General features: G+C 33.4%; 3 protein-coding genes and 2 long non-coding RNA genes across 5 annotated transcripts; 2 read left to right on the top strand and 3 right to left on the bottom strand.

Annotated features, from left to right (window-relative positions):
* The first annotated feature begins 286 nt into the window (after positions 1–286).
* On the top strand, positions 287–1,478 carry LOC107010338. Its single transcript, XR_001455681.2, has 2 exons — positions 287–1,072; positions 1,174–1,478. It is a non-coding gene; the product is annotated as an uncharacterized LOC107010338 (long non-coding RNA).
* A 566-nt stretch (positions 1,479–2,044) lies between these two features.
* LOC107010330 (G-type lectin S-receptor-like serine/threonine-protein kinase B120) lies at positions 2,045–6,156 on the bottom strand. Its single transcript, XM_027914586.1, has 7 exons — positions 4,585–6,156; positions 3,946–4,056; positions 3,640–3,854; positions 3,339–3,549; positions 2,984–3,221; positions 2,733–2,880; positions 2,045–2,591 (listed from the first exon to the last, which is right to left on the bottom strand). The coding sequence occupies exons 1-7, from the start codon at positions 5,882–5,884 to the stop codon at positions 2,283–2,285; spliced, it is 2,532 nt and encodes an 843-aa protein (XP_027770387.1). The 5' UTR covers positions 5,885–6,156; the 3' UTR covers positions 2,045–2,282.
* Positions 6,157–6,909: 753 nt separating this feature from the next.
* On the bottom strand, positions 6,910–9,371 carry LOC107010337. Its single transcript, XR_003576720.1, has 3 exons — positions 8,499–9,371; positions 8,307–8,410; positions 6,910–8,032 (listed from the first exon to the last, which is right to left on the bottom strand). It is a non-coding gene; the product is annotated as an uncharacterized LOC107010337 (long non-coding RNA).
* Positions 9,372–17,197: 7,826 nt separating this feature from the next.
* On the top strand, positions 17,198–17,530 carry LOC107010090. The gene has a single exon (XM_015209354.1). It carries the CDS (start codon positions 17,198–17,200, stop codon positions 17,528–17,530), a length of 333 nt encoding a protein of 110 aa, XP_015064840.1.
* A 1,327-nt stretch (positions 17,531–18,857) lies between these two features.
* On the bottom strand, positions 18,858–22,981 carry LOC107010331 (G-type lectin S-receptor-like serine/threonine-protein kinase At1g11300). The gene is made up of 7 exons (XM_015209607.2): positions 21,104–22,981; positions 20,758–20,874; positions 20,472–20,668; positions 20,182–20,392; positions 19,816–20,053; positions 19,581–19,731; positions 18,858–19,474 (listed from the first exon to the last, which is right to left on the bottom strand). Exons 1-7 carry the CDS (start codon positions 22,380–22,382, stop codon positions 19,187–19,189), a joined length of 2,481 nt encoding a protein of 826 aa, XP_015065093.1. The 5' UTR covers positions 22,383–22,981; the 3' UTR covers positions 18,858–19,186.
* Between the last annotated feature and the right edge of the window lie 231 nt (positions 22,982–23,212).

Here is a 23,212-nt window from a genome sequence, read left to right as displayed (position 1 = left end):
AAACAATAATTAAGAAGAAAAAAAAAATGGAACTTGAGATACTTGTTTTTTCTAAAAAAGAATAGTCGGATTAGGTATGAAAATTAACTTGCTTAATTTTTATAGGATTTGGAAAACAGGGTTGAAGATTAATATAATTAAAATGAAAAGGTATTATATAAATTTGTACATAGTACAAGATTTTAAGGCGGTAAACATTAGAAAGAATTGTTTGATTCTCTTAACTTGTTTGGGTTTAACACACCTCTTTTAGAAAAATATCTAACGATGAAAATTAAAGATTACTTCCACTATATCCTTTTTGATCGCTCCTAACTATTATTTTAGAATATGTCAAGTAATTATGAGTCTAACAATCCTCTCAAAGTACATAATAAATATGGTAGGCATACTTAACCGTTATAACTTCGGGGTTTGGTAAGATAGGATTGGATCTGATTATAGCTTCAAGTACAGGTGCCAAACTGCAACTGGACGATGAAGGAGGCTACAATAAACTTTCTGGCAAAACTTGCCAACTCTGAGCCACTTGTTGGAAATGCAGCTTGAATGGGGGATATTTTATTCATCTTTTAATCGATCTCACCAAATTCCCAGAGCCAACGGTACTACACGAAACACCATTAACCAATTTTGAGCAATTGAGTCCTATTCTGCTGGGAACAGTGGAAAAGAGGAGAATCGAACAGTAAGAAGAAACGGGTTTCTCTGGGTTTTTAGGGTGGAAATATTGGGGGTTTTCTTTCTGCTTTGGCCGCCATATTATTTGAAGCACCCATTCATGTAAAGGGACAAGCTATGTGCTAATAATACTCGTTTGCCAAAAAAAAAAGAAAGTTGAATCGTCTATTTCTTTTCTGATACCAGTAATTGTCAATTCTTCCTTCTATCATGAATATTCTTTTACCGAATCCCAAGTTATAGTCTGCCTGGAGTGAAGATACCTGGTATCAAATATGACTTTGGTCTGGTGGGAACAGGGCTGTGTGCACTGGAGATGCCAACATTATCTATGGAGTTTCGAATAGTGCACTGTTTGGCCAAGCTGAGACAAAGCTCTGATTCATGGAAGGTATCATTTGGATCACAAAGTTTTAATATAAGGTCTCTCTTTTTGGTCATGACTCAATGCCTTGATCTTTTATTGCTTCTTTTTTGCCAACCTTATTGCAGCTCCAGGAATTCAGCTATTTAGGCCTATTGACAAAATTTCCCATGTTTCTCTGGTATGTCCTGCCATTAATTTCTTTTTCCTTGGAGGAGTTGGTGAAATATATTTCCTTACAATTGTAGAATTTGACATTATCTTTGTGTCATATATCATAAGAAAGGCTACTGTTTGTTAGATTTATTGTTAACGGAGCGTAAAGTTATTTGGAATCTACAAGCAAAAAGCTTGGGAGATCACCAGTAGATTTAATTTGGAATCTACAATCCTACTGATTTTGATTAATTGAAATCCATATCTCCATATTTAATGTTTTCTTTGAGAAATGGTGGAGTGGATTACAAGATAGCTAATCAAACAGCTCCGACCCACACGGTGAATGTTTTAGCAGCCCCCTTGTTTGATGGTGAAGTTTGAACTAGTGAAAGTTCACCTGTGTATGGATCTTCAAGAGGGTATAAGGTAGAATAGGTCATTCCCTTTTTAAAAATAAGAAAATAATGTTATGAACACTCAAAAGTTGAAGATTTCTTCCATATTTGAGTTTCGTGCAACAAGTCAACCACGACACTGATTTATTAAATAGTAAATAGTTCCATTTCCCCTTCTGTCCCAAATGGAACACAAGCTGATCTCCCTACAGATAGTTCAAGTTATGCAGAACCTGGTAATAACTATGGCTTGTGTTTCATCGGACGAAATACTAGTTCTCAAGCTTTAGAAAAACTGTAAAATGGTTTCTTGAAGTGATAGGAGATAGCAAGCATGTAATTCTGTCCCTTGATTATGCAGTGATATATACTGACCGACTGAAATGCTTCATTCTAACTTAGATATGACAAGTGGGGTTTGCTCGATTGGTGGAGCATCTCCATCTACAAACAGTAAACAAAAGAACTTCAGCTATACCGATTGAACAAGGTTGTGACATATCTCTCTTTCAGCTTGCAGAGCTGTACCACCTTCTAATTACAATACACATAATGTGCGAAAGTTTACCTAGCTAACAAAAAATTATGAACATAGTTCCAAGTATAACTTTACATAGTTACACTACTTGATCCCATTCTCTTCAAATGAAGCAGGTATGTAAGAAGGAACAAGCATTAACCAATCATCTACCTATTAGTACACTAACTGTGACATTGTTGGAAGATGTTAAATCCTGATTCCCATGCCATATATCTTCATCCACAGATCTTCTCATTGAAGTATAGGTAGGTTGCCTAGGCAAGGGCAACCTTACATTGTCAGTTTCCAGCATCAGAACCACAGAAGACATGTTTGGTCTGTGAGCCGCCAAATCTTGAACACAAAGCAATGCCAAGTGTATACATCTCAATGCTTCATTGTGTTGACAACCATCCCAAATTGAACGATCCACCAGGTCCATTGGTCTACCTTCATCCCACTTCTCCCATGCCTGAAATATTTTCCACCAGAAAAATATGAGAAAGATGACCACTCCGTCATTGCTCATCACACAAGAAATTAGCCCCATTATTTAGCCAGCTTGTTCTTGACTAAAAAGATTGAAATAGTTGGAGAAATTAGTCAGACTTACATATCCAATGATGCCTGAATGCTCATCTGTCCGAAAGCTTGTATTTCTACGTCCACATATAATTTCAAGCAATATTATGCCGAAGCTGTAGACATCAGACTTGCCAGAGAACAGGCCCTCCATAGCATACTCAGGAGCCATATATCCACTGTTGTTTAACAACAAGGTACAAAATGAAATGGATTTAGCTCTAGGAACAAGAAATTTTGAAATTAGTCTCTTACAAGATTTAAAATCAAATGATAACTTACTATGTTCCTACAACCCTATTTGTATTTGCTTCATTTTGGTTTCCTCCAAATATTCTGGCCATGCCAAAGTCTGAAATTTTTGGGGTCATTTCTTCATCCAACAGAATGTTACTAGCCTTTAGATCCCTATGGATTATTCTAAGCCTTGAATCTCTATGGAGATACAGTAATCCTCGGGCAATTCCTTCGATAATGTTGAAGCGTTTTCTCCAGTCTAACAGGGATTTCCTAGCAGTATCTGTCAAAGTTTAACAGCCAATACAGTTGTTAGTGTCTATCTCAATGAGATGTCTTGCTATTATAGTACATCTGCGGAAGCAGCAGAAATTATTTTGATAAAATTTTCTGAACTTACCAAATAGAAATGTATCTAAGCTTTTGTTGGGCATGTACTCATAAATCAGCATTTTTTCTTCTCCTTCAACACAGCAACCTAAAAGTCTAACAAGATTTCTGTGTTGCAATTTTGCTATTAGAGTGATCTCGTTCTTGAACTCCTCATCACCTTGTCCAGACTTTTGTGAAAGCCTTTTTACAGCAACCTCTTGACCACAAGGTAGCTTTCCCTAAAGATTTGAAAAACATTAATTTTAGTCCAAAAAATGGCCATATAGCTCCTAAAGGAACAGAATAATCTATCAAGATTGAAAATTTACCTTGTAAACGGGGCCGAATCCCCCTTGCCCAAGTTTGTTTGCAAGAGAGAAGTCGTCAGTAGCTGTCGCCACCATGCTGAAGCTGAAAAATGCTAATTCTGAACCATTTCCTTGATGCCCTTCAGCACTGATGTCACCTGGTCCAGAATATTCCATGGAGAACTCTCCACTCCTAACTAAATGGTTTTTGGGGATTTCACTGGTCTTCTTGGATTCTGAAAATTGCAAGTCGAAATTATAAGTACAACATGGAACACATCATATATGCAACTAACAAGTGAGAAAGGTTACTGCATCAAAATTTACCTCGTTTTCTGGCCCTGTACTTGCATACTAGCCAAATGGCTACCATAATAACCAACGCCAGAGCTGCTAGAATTGATATTACAACAATTATGATAGTCTTCTTTTTTTTACCTGTTTCAAAAGATTTTCAAAGGAGAAATCAAGAAATTAGAAAGGCTAATCATTCTTCAAACACGAGGAAGAAAACAATTTATCTGCTTATTGTTTGAGCTTGCTACTAATAAAGAGTAGAAACGATTGCCAGAAATGAGAGGTAAACTGAGGACTTCTATCTGAGATGATAGACAAGGGAACCCATGAAACCTAACTATCTCATTGATGTAGAATTTGGCATAGTCCTCCACTGAATCTCAGATGTGCTAGTCAAAAGGAAACCTACCTTTCTTTGTTCATCACAGGAAAAGAAGAGCTACCTTTGTAATGTTTCATATTATGTGCTCATTCTTAAAAGAAGGAAAAAAAGATATGGAGAAAAGCAAGTGGCAACATGCAAATGCTATTGTGTTATAGCCTAAAGACAAACAAGAAACTGATCTTTGTACTAAGGCACAATTTATTTGGTTTTAGATTTGTATCATTGCACGAATGAGAAGAAAACTGGTAAGAGATTATGAATTTAGCAGAAAGTATTGTGCTTACCGATATCAGAAGGATGAAGACGAACATAAAGAGTGTTCCCACCTTCCTCAAAATGCTCTATATCAACTAAATCATCACGCCATATCATACAATTGATTCCTCTGACATGAGCATAACCATTGCAGGAACAATCATTCAGGCACCTGATTTTGCACTCTTCTGTGCTTATTTCTGCAACATCAGCATGGTCAGGTAATTTAACTCTCCGAATAGTCGAGAATCCATCATCTTTTGAACTATCATTCCTTGAAACACTGCTATTTTTCCTGCATTCCAATTCTGTCTTCCTAACACATCCTCCAGTTCGGTTCCCAGCATGCCGCTCCTCCTGAACACTTGGTACAAATCCTTCTAGACATTGACATACTTCTTTATTACATTCTGAAAAATTCCCACAAAAGTTATACAAGTCACAACCACCTACTGGCCTAGATTGTAACGTGTTCCATTCACCCTCGTCTTCGTTCCACCTCTGTTGCAGCTCATTTCCAGTCACAGTAAGCTGAAACCTCAGAAAAGAAGATGTATTTGAGGCACTGTAAGTGAGTAACAATTTATTATCTCCTTCGTTTAGAATTCTGAAACCAGAGAAAAAATTTGTTCTGATCACATCTGGAACACCAATGAATTCCGCTCCATCAAAATGTCCACTCCTCCATCGTCTATTCGGTCCATCCCAAATAATAATCTGAGGTGTTCCACGAGGATCAACTCCCATTGAGTACCTCCCAGGTGAAGGGTCACTCTCATTTGTCCAAGAACGGAAAACTTTTTGCTCTTGGCCTTGTCTTTCTATGAGAACTTCCATTCCAGGCACAAATGTATCTGTAGGATCCGAGAAGCTCTCCCATAATTCAGAATTTAACCTCGCAGCATCCCTGTCATTATTAAGGATGACAAGATTGCCGTCGTCTCTCAGACAGGCCGTAGAATTTCTGGTTTGAACAGAAACATTAGACGACCATAGTAAATCCCCATTTCCATCTTTAACAACCAAATTCCCAATTGTATCAATTGAAAAGGTACCATTTTTATCATGAACAGGCTTGTTCCTGTTGGCAACCCAAATATATGTCTTTACTGGTATATCAACATACCATATACCAAGATACCTTTTACTAGTACCTGCAGGACTAAAGAACCCCAACACAAAATCCCCTCCTTTAGAAGTAAGGTTATCACCATCTTTATAAATCTCTCCTAGTGTAACTCTATCACCACCTAAACAGAATGAGGAGAAACAAGAAAGAATGAAAAGAACCAAGAACCAAAAGGGGGGGAATCTAAATCCAGTGGCCATTCAAGAATTTGGAAATGGTGCCACAATTCAAGAATGGAGAAGGGATTTTAGAAAGAAGAATGGTAAAGGGTATAGAAAATAAAAAGAAAGAAGAAGGTTCTGATGAGTTGCAGATTAGATGGCTAAGTAAGAATAATCTAAGAAGTTGAGAAAGATTGACCTGAAAGAAGGTTGTCTACATATGTAGTTGAAGATTCTTTAGGCTGAACAATGACCAGCCACCTTACTCTGCCCCACTAGTCAATTTCTGCTTTTTTTTTGTGTAAATAAAGGGGAGTAGAAATGCCTTGATTTCAGTAATATAGACTCCACTAGGAGTCTAAGGACTATAACTATTAATGGAAAAGATTTCAAAACAATAAATATCTCAAAAGATTTACATAATAAAGTCATTTAATTAATTTTATATTAATTATTTATTTTGTCATGTTAGATTTTTAATTTATATTGAAATAAAATAAAATTAAATAACTTTTTTACATAATTTCTCATAATTGAGTAAATATTTCTTTGTTTGAATGATAAATCACATTATGTCACGACCCAATTTCTCGAGCCATGAAGGCACCTACTATAACCCATCAGTAGGTAAGCCAAACCACAACCCAGAACCACACATAATGGGTGTGAGGGTAGAAACTAAACAAGACTAAGAAAAATTACTATAACAACATAAGCAAACCAAAACATAAATGCAATAAAGGATCCCTCCCAGAACCTGGAAGTCACTAATACAGAGCTACCAACAAAACGAGTACAAGTCCCAACAGTGGACCACCGAAACTAGACTGTCTCGAAAAGTAAAAGACAAGTCTTTATATAAACAGATGGAGACTGAAATAGTACAAAACCCTGTGTGCTCACCCCTGTCTCCAGACCAGAAATTCTCCAAACTCGATCAACGCTGACTACTGGTGCTCGGACCTGCATCACGAAAATAGATGCAGAGTGTAGCATGAGTACCAAATAACAGGTACCCAGTAGGCATCATAGGCCGACTGAACTAGAAAAGTAAAGCACTATGAAAAGACGAAATCACAAAACTAGAGGTCAAGAACGGAAGGCTAAGTAACACAATAATGCACACGAGTGTATAAAGATCTAACTAAATTAATATAAATAAGCTAACTACACCTAACTGGACCCACCATAAGCCCAGAAGGTACACTCGTGCACAAGTTTAAATAAAAACCCGAACGGACCCCCATAAGTCCGACGCGTACACAAAATAACTATAACTTAAGGAGAATAGAACTCGAGGCCAAAGAACACCGAACCAAAAAGTAGAATCTGACGGTACGGAGGTCGGGCCTTGAACCGGACACTCACCAGAATTACACAAGTAGCCAATTGCAAAATATAAGTAACTGAGGCCGGACCTCTAACCGGATGCTCTACATACTTGAGGCCGGACCTCTAACCGGATGCTCTACATAAGTATGTGGATGGTCGAGGCCGGACCTTAAATCCGGATACCCGACAAAGATGTCGATATAGCATGCTGAAAGAGTCTTTATCTATCCATAATCATATAAACCCATGGAACACCATCCAGACTTAGCTAATCAATGTAAGACCTTACAGTCGAATAGAAACTCAACTTTGAATCACGGAGCGGAATTCATTGTCACTGACGTAACTCGAGAAGCCGTAACATCTAAGAAATAAGAGTAACTATCGCTAGAGCAAGCTCATCGTCTAGCTAAATACCAAACTATCAGACTCAAGTCTGCTACATCAGTCTACAAGGATTTAAGCCGGCCGAGCGACGTCGGGGCTAAACTAAGTCCTACCGACTTTGAATCATGCATTTCTAAGGAAAACCCTAGTCAAACCTAAACTAAGGCTCAACATACTTCTGACAACCAGTATTCAAACATACAAGTAATTCATATAGCAAAGAAGGTCAATATAAACATGCTCACAGTTACCCGATAATTCTCAGAACAAGGCCGAAAATATAATTTTTAACACCTATGCATGATCCAATAACTACCCAACCCAAATTCCAACTAATCAACATGCATTCACATGTTCGAGTTCAGTCTAAGAAGAGAAACCATAGCCTACCTGAACGCAGATCACGCGCGCTCCAAAATTCACTCCCCGGATCTTTTACTTTCTAAAAGGCCTCGAAACGTTGATACACTATCAGAAATAGAGTCACAACGTTATTACAGTCATTTAAACACTAAAATTGCAAGAAACGGAGACGGGTCAATTTCACGGTCAAAATGGAAAAAATGGGATCCGCGTTGAGAAATCCCGAATTAACCCCAAATAAAAGTCCTAAATAACTCTCGAAACTTGTATAGCAGAATGGAGCACAATTCAGGACTCAAGACGGTCCCAACATTAACATGCAACAAAAAAAACCCAAATCCTAAGCTAAAAATCAGCAACAATGGCAGCAGCTACTTACCAGATTTTACCAAAAATGAAGCTCCAACAGCCAAAACCAATCACACCACGACGATCCTCACGAAAAACCCCACAATATAGGCTCTTGAATCACTTGATTCGGACCTAAAATGGCCAAGAAATCACCTTCTGAAATTTCCCAAAACTTGTGCTCGAAAATGAGCTATGACAGCATTTAAAACCCAAAATTTACCTCAAATCGTGTCCCCAAATCAGATTCCAAGCTCACCAATGTGTTGCCCTCGAAAAATCTCACAACTTAGCCTTTTGAATCGCCCAATTCGGAGTTGTATCGCTCAAGATATCAAGTTCCAAAGTAAAACATAAAGCTGAAAGTTGGGGTTTTTATAGGGGCTGCACCAGATTCAGCTTTGCCTACTTTCTTTAAAGTCTCCGACGGGTGCTCGGAATCCGTTCGGAACCTGATAAAAATAAAATAGATATGCTACCCTACCAAAGTCGACATTCCGGACTCAAAGGCGCAGTCGAAATTTTCATCAGAGGTCATCTCGATAAAATGTGGGTCCCACTTCCATTGGCCATTTTAAGTCAAAAACCACAAAAGGGCTCGGAAAAATATCAAAAACCTCAAAACCCGAAAGAAGGGTCAAACTAGACCAAACTCGACATTCCGGAGCTAACCGCGCTGACGGAATTCTCATCCGAGCGCGTTTACTCAGAATGTTGACTAAAGTCAAACTTAGCCTTTAAACTTAAAGTTAAAACGCCTAATCCCACCAACTCACACTGAAAACTTTGGGAGTCATGTCGACAATGCTACTGGACTAAAATGACCCTTCCGGAACTGATGGAATCGTCAGAATTGGATTCTGATGTCATCTTCTTGAACTTTTGATCGAAAATGATCGTTCAAGGTTCATAAGCTTCAAAAATACTAAAGCTCACACAATAACAAAACGAATGACCAGGTGACCGATCTGTCAGTCCCAGCAAGTCATAAATGACTTAGAATCGCTGTAGGAACGCTCTAAACGATGTACAGAAGATAAAACACTAAAAATGACAATAAGGGTCATTACACATTATATTTGAACTAAATACATATCTAATATTATCAAAATCTCCTTTTAATTATGTAGTCTCAAGACATGTTTGGTACAATATTGTTATTTAAAAATGTTTGTACTTATTACATGAATATGTCCTTTAATATGGTCTCAATTGAGATTTATATCATTTAAATTTTGGGTGTGCATAAATATATATTTAAACTTCTATAAAATTGAATAGCTATACACATTTGTCCTATGTGACATCTTACATGATAATTTTGTGTATTATGTCACGCAACACATGTCTACTTATTCAATTTTATACAAATTTAAATATCTATTTGTGCATATACAAAATTAGAGGACATAAACGTCAGTTGATACTTGAGGTCAAGTTAAAAGGTATTTTTATGTATTATGTCTTAAAAATGGTATAGGATGAAACATTAATGCAAACTTATAAGTCAAACCATGTAAAATGATTTTTGTACTTGCTAGTAACGGAAAAAAATAAATGTGTACAACTTATTGAATTCGTAGATTCCCCTTTTCATTGAGAGAAAATAAGTTGTTGCAGGGAATGAATGAATCACATTTTACAGTATTTATGTTTTGTTTGCAAGTTGCAGTAGAATAGCTCTATGGTCAAATGGGCCTCTTTTATCATGTCTACAATTTAGCTACTATTATGGTGATTTTTTCCATTTTGAAACTAATAATTTGATTACATTAAATTACAATTTCCTTAGTTCTAAGTAATGTTGTGTCCCTTTTATTTTAGGTCCAAAGAAATTTTCCTTTTCTTTTAAGGAAAATAATTGCTATTTGGTGTTTCAATTATTAATGAATTTTGATTTTGATCCTTATAAATTTTGACTAAGCAACTAACTGAAATATGTATTTTCGCTCATTTCTATAAAAAAATATGTCATTTTTAAAATAATCTCTAAAATGTAATAATACTTTGATAATTGAATGTTTTAGCACATAATACTTTGTTAAAATTGTGAATATTTATAATAAGAAGGATAAAAAATGCACATATAAATTAATTAAACATTAAATACACTTTTACCAAATTAATCTAAAAGAATCAAAATCAAAATTTGTTAATATTTGAATGACAGTGTAATTTCCCTTTTTCTTAAAGTAGATCTTTTGGGCAGTTCAGAGGGATGGCTTTATCACTTTTGGTTTACTGTAATTCAAATAGAGTTTGTTATAACTTATAAGTTGAACTGCTTTTCTAAGGAAGTGCTCTATATTAAATTATTTATCATGATTTTTAAAATAGTTATCTTATTACGTAGTCTCATATTAATTATTCATATTATTAAATATTCCAAGGCACTTATTAATTTACAAATCAATATAAAATTAATTTTGTATTTTATTTTACACATAATTAATTCTTTTTTTAAGTACAAATTTGTAAAGTTTCAAAAAACATTATCCAAGATAAATCAATACAAGTGTACAACTGCCCTTTCTTATTCTAGTTGATTAACGAACATGTAAAGGAAAAAAATGAAAATAATATTTGTGATTTTAGATGTTTAAGTAATTTTTTTTATTTATAATACCTTTTTAATTATTCTTGAAGATTATAAATACCTCAATAATTAAAAAAATAGAAACCAGTCACAAAATTCCTTCTAATTAATATTTTCTTAGTAGGCATGTAAGAAAAATATCGATAAATAATTTGATTCTTAGCATGGCGCACATTTTAGAGAAATTCAGTCACCCCCAAAAAATATAAGAGATACGTAATATGATTTTTTTAAAATTATATATAAATATATAAACCACTTATTTCATTATTATGTAAAGCTTTTTTAAAAAAAGGAATAAATAAATAAGACTACTTATATAAAAAAATGTCTATGTTGGACCAAATATAAACATTAGATATATCTTATAATTTAATTTAATTTTAATAAAATACCGGAAGAAATTATTTTTGTTAGTTGAAGAGTCAATTTTGCTTGGACAAAAAGAAGTGTTATTTAATGTTTGTTATGTAACAAACATGTCCAAGTTTAGATAATCAGAATGTGTGAATCTGCTGCTCTGCTCAGTTTAAAACTTACTATTTTCTTCTTGTTTGTTACTGATTGCAAATTTTTTTTTCCTCTCTCTTTTTTTTGGAGACATTGTGTCCCAATCGAATAACTTATACAATTATTCTTCAAATATTCACACAATTCATCTTTACTTATTTATATTTAACTTCAATATTCTTTTAAAATAATATTATTTCTATTTGTTGTATATAATTAATCATCTAAATATTGAGAAATGTATAATAACGAAATAAATTATTTTGCCATTTTTTAAAAACTAAATATCGATTTTTAATACTGATATAATAGATCAGTAAAAAGAGGAACTAGGAAGTAATAATCATAGTCTTTTTTCTTCTTTCTTTTTTTCCTCTTCCTTTGTGCTCAAATGTCCACAATATCTGCATCAACAAACCCTTGTATTCATATTACATTAATTTCCAACTAATTGCCTTTTAGGTGGGTTGCAATGTTCTAGAGTATACCCCGAAATGACATAACCCCCTCTTTCATTTCATATAATCTTATTTAACTTTTATGGAATTAATTAAGAAATTAATTTCAATCTTTATATATAATGTTTGCAATATAATTTATATGATATATAAAATGTGTTCTTAAAATCTTGCAAGTATTATATCAACATATCATTTCTACAAGAGCAAATAGCTAGTGATATTTTTTTTTCATTAAATTATATACTATTGGATATTTTAATAACGCAATTTTTTATGCAACAATTTTTTCCGCGTACATTTAAATTTAGTGTTATCACCGAGGGGTGTAAGATTCTCACACCATAAAAATGAATTATGATATCAAGCTACTCAAATTGCTTTCATGTCAGAAAGAATTGGTGAATTCAACACCACGCACAACATGAGTTAAAAAAATATTGGTTTGAACATTTTTTATCGAAAAAATAGTAAAATAAATTTACGTAAGCAGAAGAAAGGTGCTGCAGTGAGTCGCGGCTGTTCAAAGAGTGATCCATCTTCTCTTTTTTAAAATAAGCTTAATCGATAGTTATTACGATTCTTCCTATTCTCCTTTTTGTTTTAGACATCGAAAAAATTATGTAATGCATATGCTAGATAACCAATACATTGAAAATCAACAAAATCATAAAAAAGCATTTTTTTAATAACTATGGAAGAAACATGATAGAGAGATTAAATCTGATTCGATTAATAAATTCATATATATATATATAGGAGTTTTAATGGTATTTCTGATTTTGCATTTACATTCGCTTCTATATATACTCTTATGATGACGCAAAAGCTTCCTCAAAAAGTTTCTTTATTTTTTGGAGGATTAATAAATATTTTTTCTATTGGCGTCTTAGTCCTAAAACATTATTTTTTCCATCTCATATGAGTTGATTATTATGCTAAAAAAATTGTCTTTTATTAGTTGTTTATCTTATTGAATCAAGAGAACATTAATTAAATATTTTCTATACTACTTTTGCAATTATTTCTTTTAGAAAGTGTTCACATTTGTCTGTAAAATTCTCAATAAATTTTTTAAGAGATGAATTAATAAAATTATCTTCATATGATTTGCTAAGTACCATAGAAAATGAAAAGTGATTAACTAATATAAGAATAATGGTGTAATAACTACTCCCTCTGATTTAATGGAGTAATAACTACTCCCTCTGATTTATTTTACTTATAAATCATGGTTGTTTTTTCAAACATCTTTATAAAAATTATTACAATTAAAATTATAATTTAACTAAATCAATCTTTATGTTCTTTTTTTAATCTCAATTAAATTATTCTTTCTTTCACTATATTAATCTCTTTCTATATTTAGTAGAACAAGAATAAATTAAATACTAATTAATTTTGTCTTGAATTTTTTAGATTTTAAAAAAATTATTTTAAATAATAATAATGACATTTAAAATGAATCGAAGGGATAGAGTCCGTTTACTCTTCCTTATCCTTTGGTAAACCTGATATTTTCTGGATTAGTCGATACATAATTTTTCATTTTTTCTTTTAATATGGTCATAAAACACTAATTCCCCTCCCCCCCTCTTTTCTCTATTAATGGAGTTGATGAAGTCCCATTACTTTTTCGACCTTTTCTTATTTCTGGTAAAACATAATTAACCAAGCAGAGGATGTATTCAATTTTAATTTTTAGATGCAAGAACAGATCTACAGCAAAGCTGACTTTTTAACAATAATTCTTTATTTAAAAAAACATGTTAAAAATAACAAAAAAAAAAAGTTGGGCACTAGAACACTTGACCAACTTTTTTGGGGTGTGACTTGTAAAAATATTAGACATGTCATTAATGTGAGCTCTAGCATATGGTATAATTAAGTTTGTTCCAAGAAAAGACAATGATTTCTATTGCCTTTATTATTGGTGCATGTTACTTGCAGAATGGTCTTACTAAAAAGTAAAATGGTACAAGTCTCATTTGTTCTCTATCATAGTAACCATCTTTTCAATATAAATTAGAATGTTCAGACAACATATATATAATAAAAAGTCATAAACTATGACTAATAATACATTATAGGACCACACTATGAAAAAATAGCATCTCTTTTTTCTCTCATTTCACTTTCTTGAAGTTGATAGGATCATGAATATGTTTAATGTCACTACATCAAAAATATAATTACCAATTAAATATGTATTTTTAGTAACAATTAACATTATTTGTAGCCTTTAGCTACATTAATTCTAATGACATTTAATTAACGTTCGTAAAAATTTTAATATTTGTTGTTGCTTTTATTTTTATTATAGTGTGTAATACACTAATTACGTTTGACTCATATACTTTTGTTTTTATGTTGGCTTCATACAAATTTCATAAGTCTTTCTAATTAAGTTACACATAAAAGATATTTAAAACAAGAAGCGCAAGAACAAAGAGTGCCAAAAATATCATTCTTATTTGTCTTAATTTTCTTATGTGAAAGTTGTTGACTAAATGATTTTAAGTTAAAAGTGGGTGAACATACATGCATATATACCATTTTAAGTAAGTCAAACTTTCATTGATTTGGGGGATGATCAGTTGATATAAACTATAGTATATATTTTCAATTTGCATAAATTTGAACTAGAAGAATTAAGCCAGTATAAAAATAATTGGTCTATTGAGTAGCTTAACTATTCTAATTCCACTTTAACCATACATAGTTTATGTCTGGTTATAATTGAACTCAAATATATTTATTTGAAATATTGTACTTGTTGTTAATATTATAATTGAAGAAGCTGGTGAGATCTATGTTTTTGTTAAACTTGGTCTAAGGTCAAAATTGGATAATTCTAAATAAATTAAACTTTTGTAGGGTTGTGAAAAACATGTCCAGAATATAATATATGATTATTATATGGTTTTTGGTGACAAAGCACCATAGCTGCCTTAACATTTCTCCTCTAATAAGTTAAAAGGGCTTATTGTGGCCTAATACAGTAATTATTTGGCCCACATACATCAGCGCGCATATATATTAATCTGATAATTAACAATAATAATACTATTAACAATAATATTTTAGTTGTCTAATACAGAAATTAATTTGATCAGCTTCTTTATTGGCTGGCTGAAACTGACCAACGTTAGATTCTTCCTCTCAATTAGCCAACATTATGGGCTTGATTTTTCGTATTATTGAGCTTCTCTATGATTTGTTGGAGTTATTCTTTTCTTTGACATTCTTCTTTTACTTTAAAATAATCGACGGAATAATTATATATTTATGGATCCATTTCTTTTTGTTATATGTGATAAATCTCCAGTAAAAAAAAAGTTCTTCAAAAGAGCCTTTTTATTTTATTTTTTGTTATATTAATGTTATTTATCAGTTTCGCAAAAAACTAGTAAAAGAGAGTTAATCTCACATACGTGAAAATTATATCAAATATATGTGACTCCTCATAAGATGAATTTAAATGGTAGAGGAAAAACATGACAACGTTGAATGGAGGACCCTGTAATACACAAATTAGATCAAAATTTATCGCGGGTAGGTAATTGTCGTGAGAGACAGATGATTAATCATCTAGATTGGAAAAAAATTGAAGAATTTTTTGGAAATCTTATAAGATACTTCATTCCTTTTCGTAGATAGCTGGTCAAAACTTCATATCTAGGTTCCTGTTGAGAGGTAGATTAAAAAAAAACCATGTACTGCCTTATTCGAGAAAAGCGATCACAATCAAAGATTTTTCATTTTCAACACGTAAGACCTTTGATTAAGAAAGGATCAGAGCATTGGTGGTACTTAAATGCCTACTGGATTTGAAACCATGTAATACCGTAAAAACGCTCTATTGTCCTTATAATGCCTAGCGGATCCGAAATCTTTCTCCGTTGTCGAATTGAAAACCTTTAATAGCATTTCTTCTTGGCCTTTGAATAATAGCCATATGAAAAAATGAGAATTTTTTATCACCTTCTTTTAACTACAAATCTCTAGATTTTTGTTTCAAGAAGATCTCTTGATCATTTTTATAAGCATAACTTAAATCTCTATGAAGAAGTAATCTAATTTTATTAAGGTCTATAATATTCGAGCTTCTCCTAATCTCCTCAGTCATTTTCTTAATCTCTACAATTTGTTTTCTAGAATTACCATTACCTCTCCGTAACCACGCAACTAAAGAATGTTTACAATTCTTTAATGAAAAATTACGCAGTTAAGCAAATTTATACTACTTAATTACTTATCATTGTTATAGTTTGCTATAATTATCACTAACGACTAACATTATACATTAATTATGTGGGCTGACTTCGAGTTTGTTTAATTAGCCACATTTGTATATGTATGATACGCTAGAATATACAAATACATATGTGTAATATACAATTATTTAATCAATATACATATACAACTCACCACTCTCATACTCTCTGCTCTCTCTCACTCATCTATCTCCTCCCTCTCTCAATCTCGCTCGCCTCTCTCCTCTCTCTTCTAATCTCGCTTGCTTTTTATACAAATGTATATGTACAATATATAATTATCTAACCAATATACATATACAATTCACCTCTCTGTCCTCTCTCGCTTGGCTCTCTCCCAGTCTCGCTTGCCTCTCTCCTTCCTCTCCCAATTTCGCTCGCCTCTCTCCTCTCTCTCCTTATCTCGATTGCCATATATACAAATACATATGTATTATATACAATTATCTAACCAATATACATATACATTCACCTCTCTCCCATTTTTTGCCCTCTCTCTCGCCTCTCTCCCAATCTCGCTTGCCTCTCTCTTCACTATAACTTGTAGCTACGAATTGTAATTATCAAACTATAGCTATGAAGAGTAGTTAAGTTATTTTTTAGTGGTTATACGTGAAAGCCATTATGAGATTGAACATATAACTCATCTGTCCGGCCCAATCTAACTCCTTTTAAATTTATTAACCATAATTAAATTTATTGTCGGAGAAAATTCTACTAAGCTATCAAAAAACTTACTCCTACTAGAATTTTAATTTTCTACTGCAATCAATGAAGTAGATATAAACTCTTAATATACAATTAAATGATTTTAAATTTAGTAATTTTTGATGGAGGATAATCTGGTCACACATACAATATATATATATATATATATATATATATATATATATATATGGAGTAATTTTTTTTTTGTCTATTTTCAATTGACTATATTAATTAAAGCATTCCTCCATTCCATGGATTCTCATTTATTTATTATATAGAAAATAGTTTATTTCTTAATAATGTTCCCTCTCCTATAAATAAAACCGTACAACACTTTGTGTTAATCATTCCTTAAACAATTTTAAAAGAAAAAATGGCCAAGTTTGTCCTCCTTACAAGTCTCTCAATCTTAGTTATTGCTATTACTTGTTCCTTAGCAATGAGAGTCCTCGATGAGACGCCCATAGACCCAAATGATCCTAAAGTTGTGAAAATCGCAAAATTTGCTGTAGACGCGCGCAACAAACAGGTTCGAACCAAATTTGAACTTGAAAAAGTGAATGGAGGAGGAACTGAAACTATTCCTGATGGTACCGTTTATCAACTAAATATTAGTGTCATTGAATCTCAAGTTTATTTCACAACTCGTCTTGTGGCTGTTCTTGTGCATCTAGATGGTTCCAAAGAACTTGTGTCTTTTGAGTGATTTTTTTCTTTAACTAGGGAACTCATCTGCACTTAGCGCAAAATAAAAATAAATTACACCAGCCAAGAAATTATGAATTAAAATTCTTTCTGAAAATTTTTACTTTATTTGAATATTAATCATTCACCATGAAATGCGAATTGAATTACAATAGCAAAAGTCCTCTCTCCAGACAAAACCAAATCTCTGGCAACCGCAGACGGTGGACTTCATACACCGATCAAGTTAGATAACCCGGCAGTGCTGAGATTGACGTATACTCTTGGTTTATCTCGTACTACTATTTTCAGGTAGAATATGCCGATTTAGAATTTACCCTAATTGGGTTAACCCATAGTGACTGCAGTCCAATATATAAACTCCAATATTTGTGTGGTTAGAAGGCTATTATACAACGTTCATTTGAAACACTCAATATTTTGATTCGAAAATGTCTTTATTATTAGGTAATGAATAAAAAAAAATTATTTTCCAAATAAATATATTATTATTTTCTTTTTGACACACTTTATTCAATAAATATTTTTAAAAAAAATTAACAAATGTTCATCTTACTTTAATTCAAAATAAAATAAAATTCTCATCAAAATTTTATCGTTATATAAATATAAATTATTATATATATGATATATATCCATCGAAAGAGTATACGAAATTATTCTATTTTAAGTGATATAAGATTAAGAAGAAAAATAATATTTCCTACATTTTTATTTGTTAAAGTGATTTTAGAAGAAAAAAAACAAGAATAATATTCGTTAATAATATTTTAATGAGGAAGAAAATGTATTTAAAAAGAAAAATAATAATATATTTATTCAGGAAAAGGACATTTTTGACCCATTTTGTGACTATAGATGCATTTATGGACCAAAATAATGACTGCAAGCGCATTTTTGAGCTAAAGTATTGAAGATAAGGGTATTTTTTAGCCAAATTATAAAAGGACATTTTTGTTCTTTTCACATAGTTTAAGGTCAATTTTCAACCTTTTTCTTAAATTAAAATAGGGAGAAAGATGCGCGAGATTTATTATTTACCCCTAATACAATGGAGAGTGACGAGCGAGATGAGAGAAATGTGAAGGAAGTGAACCAAATTTGTTATGAATACAAAAAAAATATAAATCCACTTGAATACAATGTATTTAGACGTATCTTGATATACCAAAATCAAATTTACATACATAATATTACAAGTTAAAATGTATCAAAATAATTAGCTTCTAGTAAGATTTAGATAAATTTCATATTATTTTATGAAAAAAAAAAGAAAAAAAAAATTACGGTCTTTAACCAACTCCCAAATAACTTGTGTGAATGACTAAAATAATTCACCAATTCCTCGACATTGATTAATTCACCAATTCACTTCTCTGTAAATTTCTAAGAAGAACAGTGGTAAAACGAGTGGCCATTTTTCGCCGTTTCGTGTATCAGTACAGTAGGTATGATTTTTCAAGTCTTTGCTTGAAGTTATTTATTGGGGATTTGCGATTCTTTTTTTTTTTTTCCTTTTGTCTACTTTCTTTCTAAGGAATTTCATAATGCAAAGTTAAAAATTGATCAACTTGCGTGTTTTAGCCCTATGCACATTCAAAAGAAAGAAATAGTATGCAATTTACGGGAAGTAATGATCTTTGAAAACTCTGCATCCTTATCGTGGTTCCAATACAGTTATGGTATCAGTATTCACGGACCCTTGGCTTTGCTGTGGTGAAGCATGTCCTCCGGTAAATGCAGGTTGTTTAGGAGTAGATAGTTCAGCCATATCACTAGTCAGCATTGACAGAACTGTGGAGACATTTGGCCTATCTTCTGCATATTCTTGAACACATAACAATCCAATATGTACACATCTCACCATCTGTTTCTCGAAGCTTGAAACAAATATTTTGGGGTCTATCAATTTTATGATATTGTTTTCATTCCACAACTTCCATGCCTAACGAACAAAAAAACAGCGGAAAATATTATTTTCATAATTTTTCTCCTCTATATTTTTGGTTTGATGAGTTAGCAAAGCTTCATAGTTGCAAGAATGAACTTACATATGCAAGTAGAGTCAGTTCACCTTCATCATCATAAAAGCTAGAGTTCTTCCTTCCACTGACAATTTCCAATATCAACACACCAAAGCTGTAGACATCTGATTTTTCTGAGAATCTTCCATGCATTGCATATTCAGGGGCCATGTAACCACTGCATAACAGATTCAAACAGAAACTCGATGAAAATTGATGACGGTTCATCCATGAAAAACCGAAGGAAGCAATGTGAACTTACTATGTGCCAACAACTCTTATAGTGCGTGCCTGGTCTTGATTGCCTCCAAAAATCCTCGCCATGCCAAAATCCGAAATCTTTGGGTTTAGGTATTCATCCAACAGGATATTGCTTGCCTTCAGATCTCTATGAATGATTCGTAGTCTTGAGTCTCTGTGAAGGTAAAGGAGGCCTCGACCAGTTCCTTCAATAATGATGGCTCGTTTACTCCAATCAAGGAACTTTTCCTGGCGTGAACCTGAAAAGGTATCACCGAGAAATGTATGTTGGATTTTGTTTCCTTAAGGAAATACAGTTCTCTTTTGAGTCTAGAAGTACTTGAGTAGAAGGGCAGGCAAAACCAATGAGAGAAAGTTCTGCACTAACCAAAAAGATATGCATCTAAGCTTCTATTGGGCATGAAATCATACACCAGGATCTTTTCCCCTCTTTCTGTGCAGCAGCCGAGGAGCCTAACAAGATTACGATGTTGTAGTCTAGAAATCACGACTACCTCATTCATAAACTCCTGTAGCCCCTGCCCAGAAGAATGTGAAAGCCTTTTTACTGCAATTTCTTGTCCATCTGGCAATTTTCCCTGCAGATAATCAATCTTATTTATTTCATATTCTTTGTACTTGTCAGGAACACAGTAGAGACGTGTAAAGAAACATTACTTTGTAGACTGGACCAAAGCCTCCTTGCCCCAGCTTGCTAGCTGAGTGAAATCTGTCAGTTGCAGTTGCTAACATGTTAAAGCTATACAAGGTGATATCTTCAATTTTTACTTGATTGATATCATCTTTAATCATGCCGTTTTGATAACATTTTGGAGATGCTTCTCTGAAGAATGCTTCACTTTTCGTCTTTCTTTCTGGTTTAGAATGGACATCCATAAATCAAACAATTTGCAGATGGAGAAGTTCTAGTTTGTCTTCTCGAAAATCTCATTTGAATAATTACCTCTGTGTTTAGCCAACAATTTCCAGAAAAGATATCCACATAAGATAACTATTATTGAGCCTATCGAAACAGTGATTGCAATAGCTGCTACAGGGAAATCTTTCTTGTCATTTGCAGCTGCAAAGCATGTACAAGCAATAGACAGTTCTTTAGCATATCTTTCATTCCATGGAAGTGAAAGCACTATATGAGAATTTGAGACTACTTCAATGGTATGGTAGATTTTATTAGGAGTTTCTTGGTTATATTCTTCAAAGCCTAGAAGACTTCAAAATTTTAACTCCTTGTCGTTCCAAAAAAATAAGCTAAACAATTGAAAGCTCAAGGTTGAAAAGAACTATGTTACCAAATTCAGAGTAGGCAAGACGAATGAACAAATCAGCCGCCCCATCCATGTAGTATTCTTGAATATCAATTAAGCTTCTATTCCAATGCATACAACCAATGCCTGTGTAGTACGAATATGCCATGCAGGAACAGTTACTTAAACAGTCACTTTCACAGTCTTCTTTCGCAGAGGATACCCAAATTACAAAATCTGGTACTCCCATTGTCTGCATCTTCAAAAACCCATCCTTTTTTCCCTTCTCAACATCAGTTTTGTTCCTTTCACAGTCTAATGCAGTTCTTCTGATGCATCCACCAGACCATTCTCCTTTCTCCCATTCTCCTTCATTTTTAGGCTTAAAACCTTGTATGCAACTGCATATTGGAGAACTCTTTGGATTACAGCTTCCAAATGCCCCACACTTAGCATAAATATCACACTCACTTCGGGGATTTGCCCATGTTACCACCCAATCCTTCTTACTTTGATCCCAAACCTTCTCCTGATAAGACCCTGTTGAGTTCAAGGAATAATAGAGTATCCAAGACTGATTTCCGTTGGAATAAGTTTGGTATACGCTGCCAGCATTATCAGCTACAAGTTCAACACCAGAGCGATAGGAAGATTTCATTTCGGGCATTCCAATATAGATCTGTTTATCCCATGGACTACTACGCCAGTAAGGAGCGGTGTTATTCCAAATAAAAGCCTGGGGGATGTATTGAAGTTGAATTCCAGCTGAGAAGCTCCCAACAGATGGATCATCAGGACTTCTCCATGATTTCAGGAGACCCGTTGAGTTAGTACTCTTATCGATGCCCATTTTCATGAGCTGTAAGAGAGAATCTGTAGGATATTGAAAGCTTTCCCATAGAACTTTCCCATTTGAGCTATCTTTCAAGATTAAGTTGCCAGTGTCCAAGAGTTGAGCAGTAGAATTCTTCATAGAGTTTGAAATACTGGATGACCATATTATCTCCTTCAGTCCATTCAAGATTACTAGATTGCCATCTTCTGATAGTGTGAGTAATCCGCTAGAATCATTTATAGGCTTGTCTCTGTTAGCTACCCATACAACAGTTGGTGTTGGTGATGGTAGGTTAAACATAATCCCTACATAACGATTTGCAGAATTCCTAGGACTGAAAAATCCCAGTTTAAATCTTTTGCCACTGGAAAAGACAGTTCCCGAGTCCCTCAGGGGCTCACTACTGGTAATGATGTCTGAAGCATTGGCACCAGAAAAGACTACGTAAAAGCAACTGAGCAAAAGAAGAAATGATCGATAGAAGCTCATACTGATTTCTTTTCTGCCAAAAGGGTCAGTCTATCATTTGAAATTTAATATGAGAAATTCAAAAATGACCTTTTTTAGCCACAAAAATAAGATTCTTGGATATACTAATATTTCTCTTCAGTTTACTTGTCAACCAGGTATCAATTAATCGCTAGACCCGTGTTTTTCAGAGTAGTTGTGTGCATTTAGTACCTTTGATTCTGCAAAATTTCTTGGGCTGATGTTGCTTAAACTCTGAGAATTGAAAAGCGGCACGATCTTGTGTCACGTTGAATTTGATGGTTCATCTCCTTTTCTATGGGTTTCCTTATTGACTCAATGAAGCACCAACCGTATCTGCTAATTCTGGAAGATATTTTAAGGGGGATATTACAAAAGGAAATATCATTCAGGAAAGTGGTCTCTCCTCCATGTACAAGCTTAAGATAGTGATATCTGTCATCCTCCATAGCTCTAAGGTTTTTTTTTTTACTATCTCTTTTCAATTTGATGAGTGTTGGCGTCTATTGAAAATTGGTATCCTATAAAATATTTTTTGGCTTTAACTGTAGAAAATATTTTTCTCCAACTGAGTTATAATGACTTGCCTCACATACAAGGTATACAAAACCATGGACATATTTGGTCTATCTGTTCTTCTGCATTTTCTTGACCACATAATAGTCCAATCGGTGAAGGGTCTAAAATATCCCCTAAACTATTTGAATTGGTACAAACTATCGTCCATCCAACTTTGGGCTCCTTAATATCGTGATGCCAACCTTTTGGCTCAAAAATACCCATATGTTTAGCGAATCATACTCGTTAGGTGGATGAAGGGCAATATTGTA

This window comes from Solanum pennellii, chromosome 2, assembly GCF_001406875.1.
Source record: "Solanum pennellii chromosome 2, SPENNV200".
Lineage (NCBI taxonomy): Eukaryota > Viridiplantae > Streptophyta > Magnoliopsida > Solanales > Solanaceae > Solanum > Solanum pennellii.
Note: the sequence above shows the minus strand (reverse complement) of the source record. Positions and strands in the feature narration are given on the sequence as shown.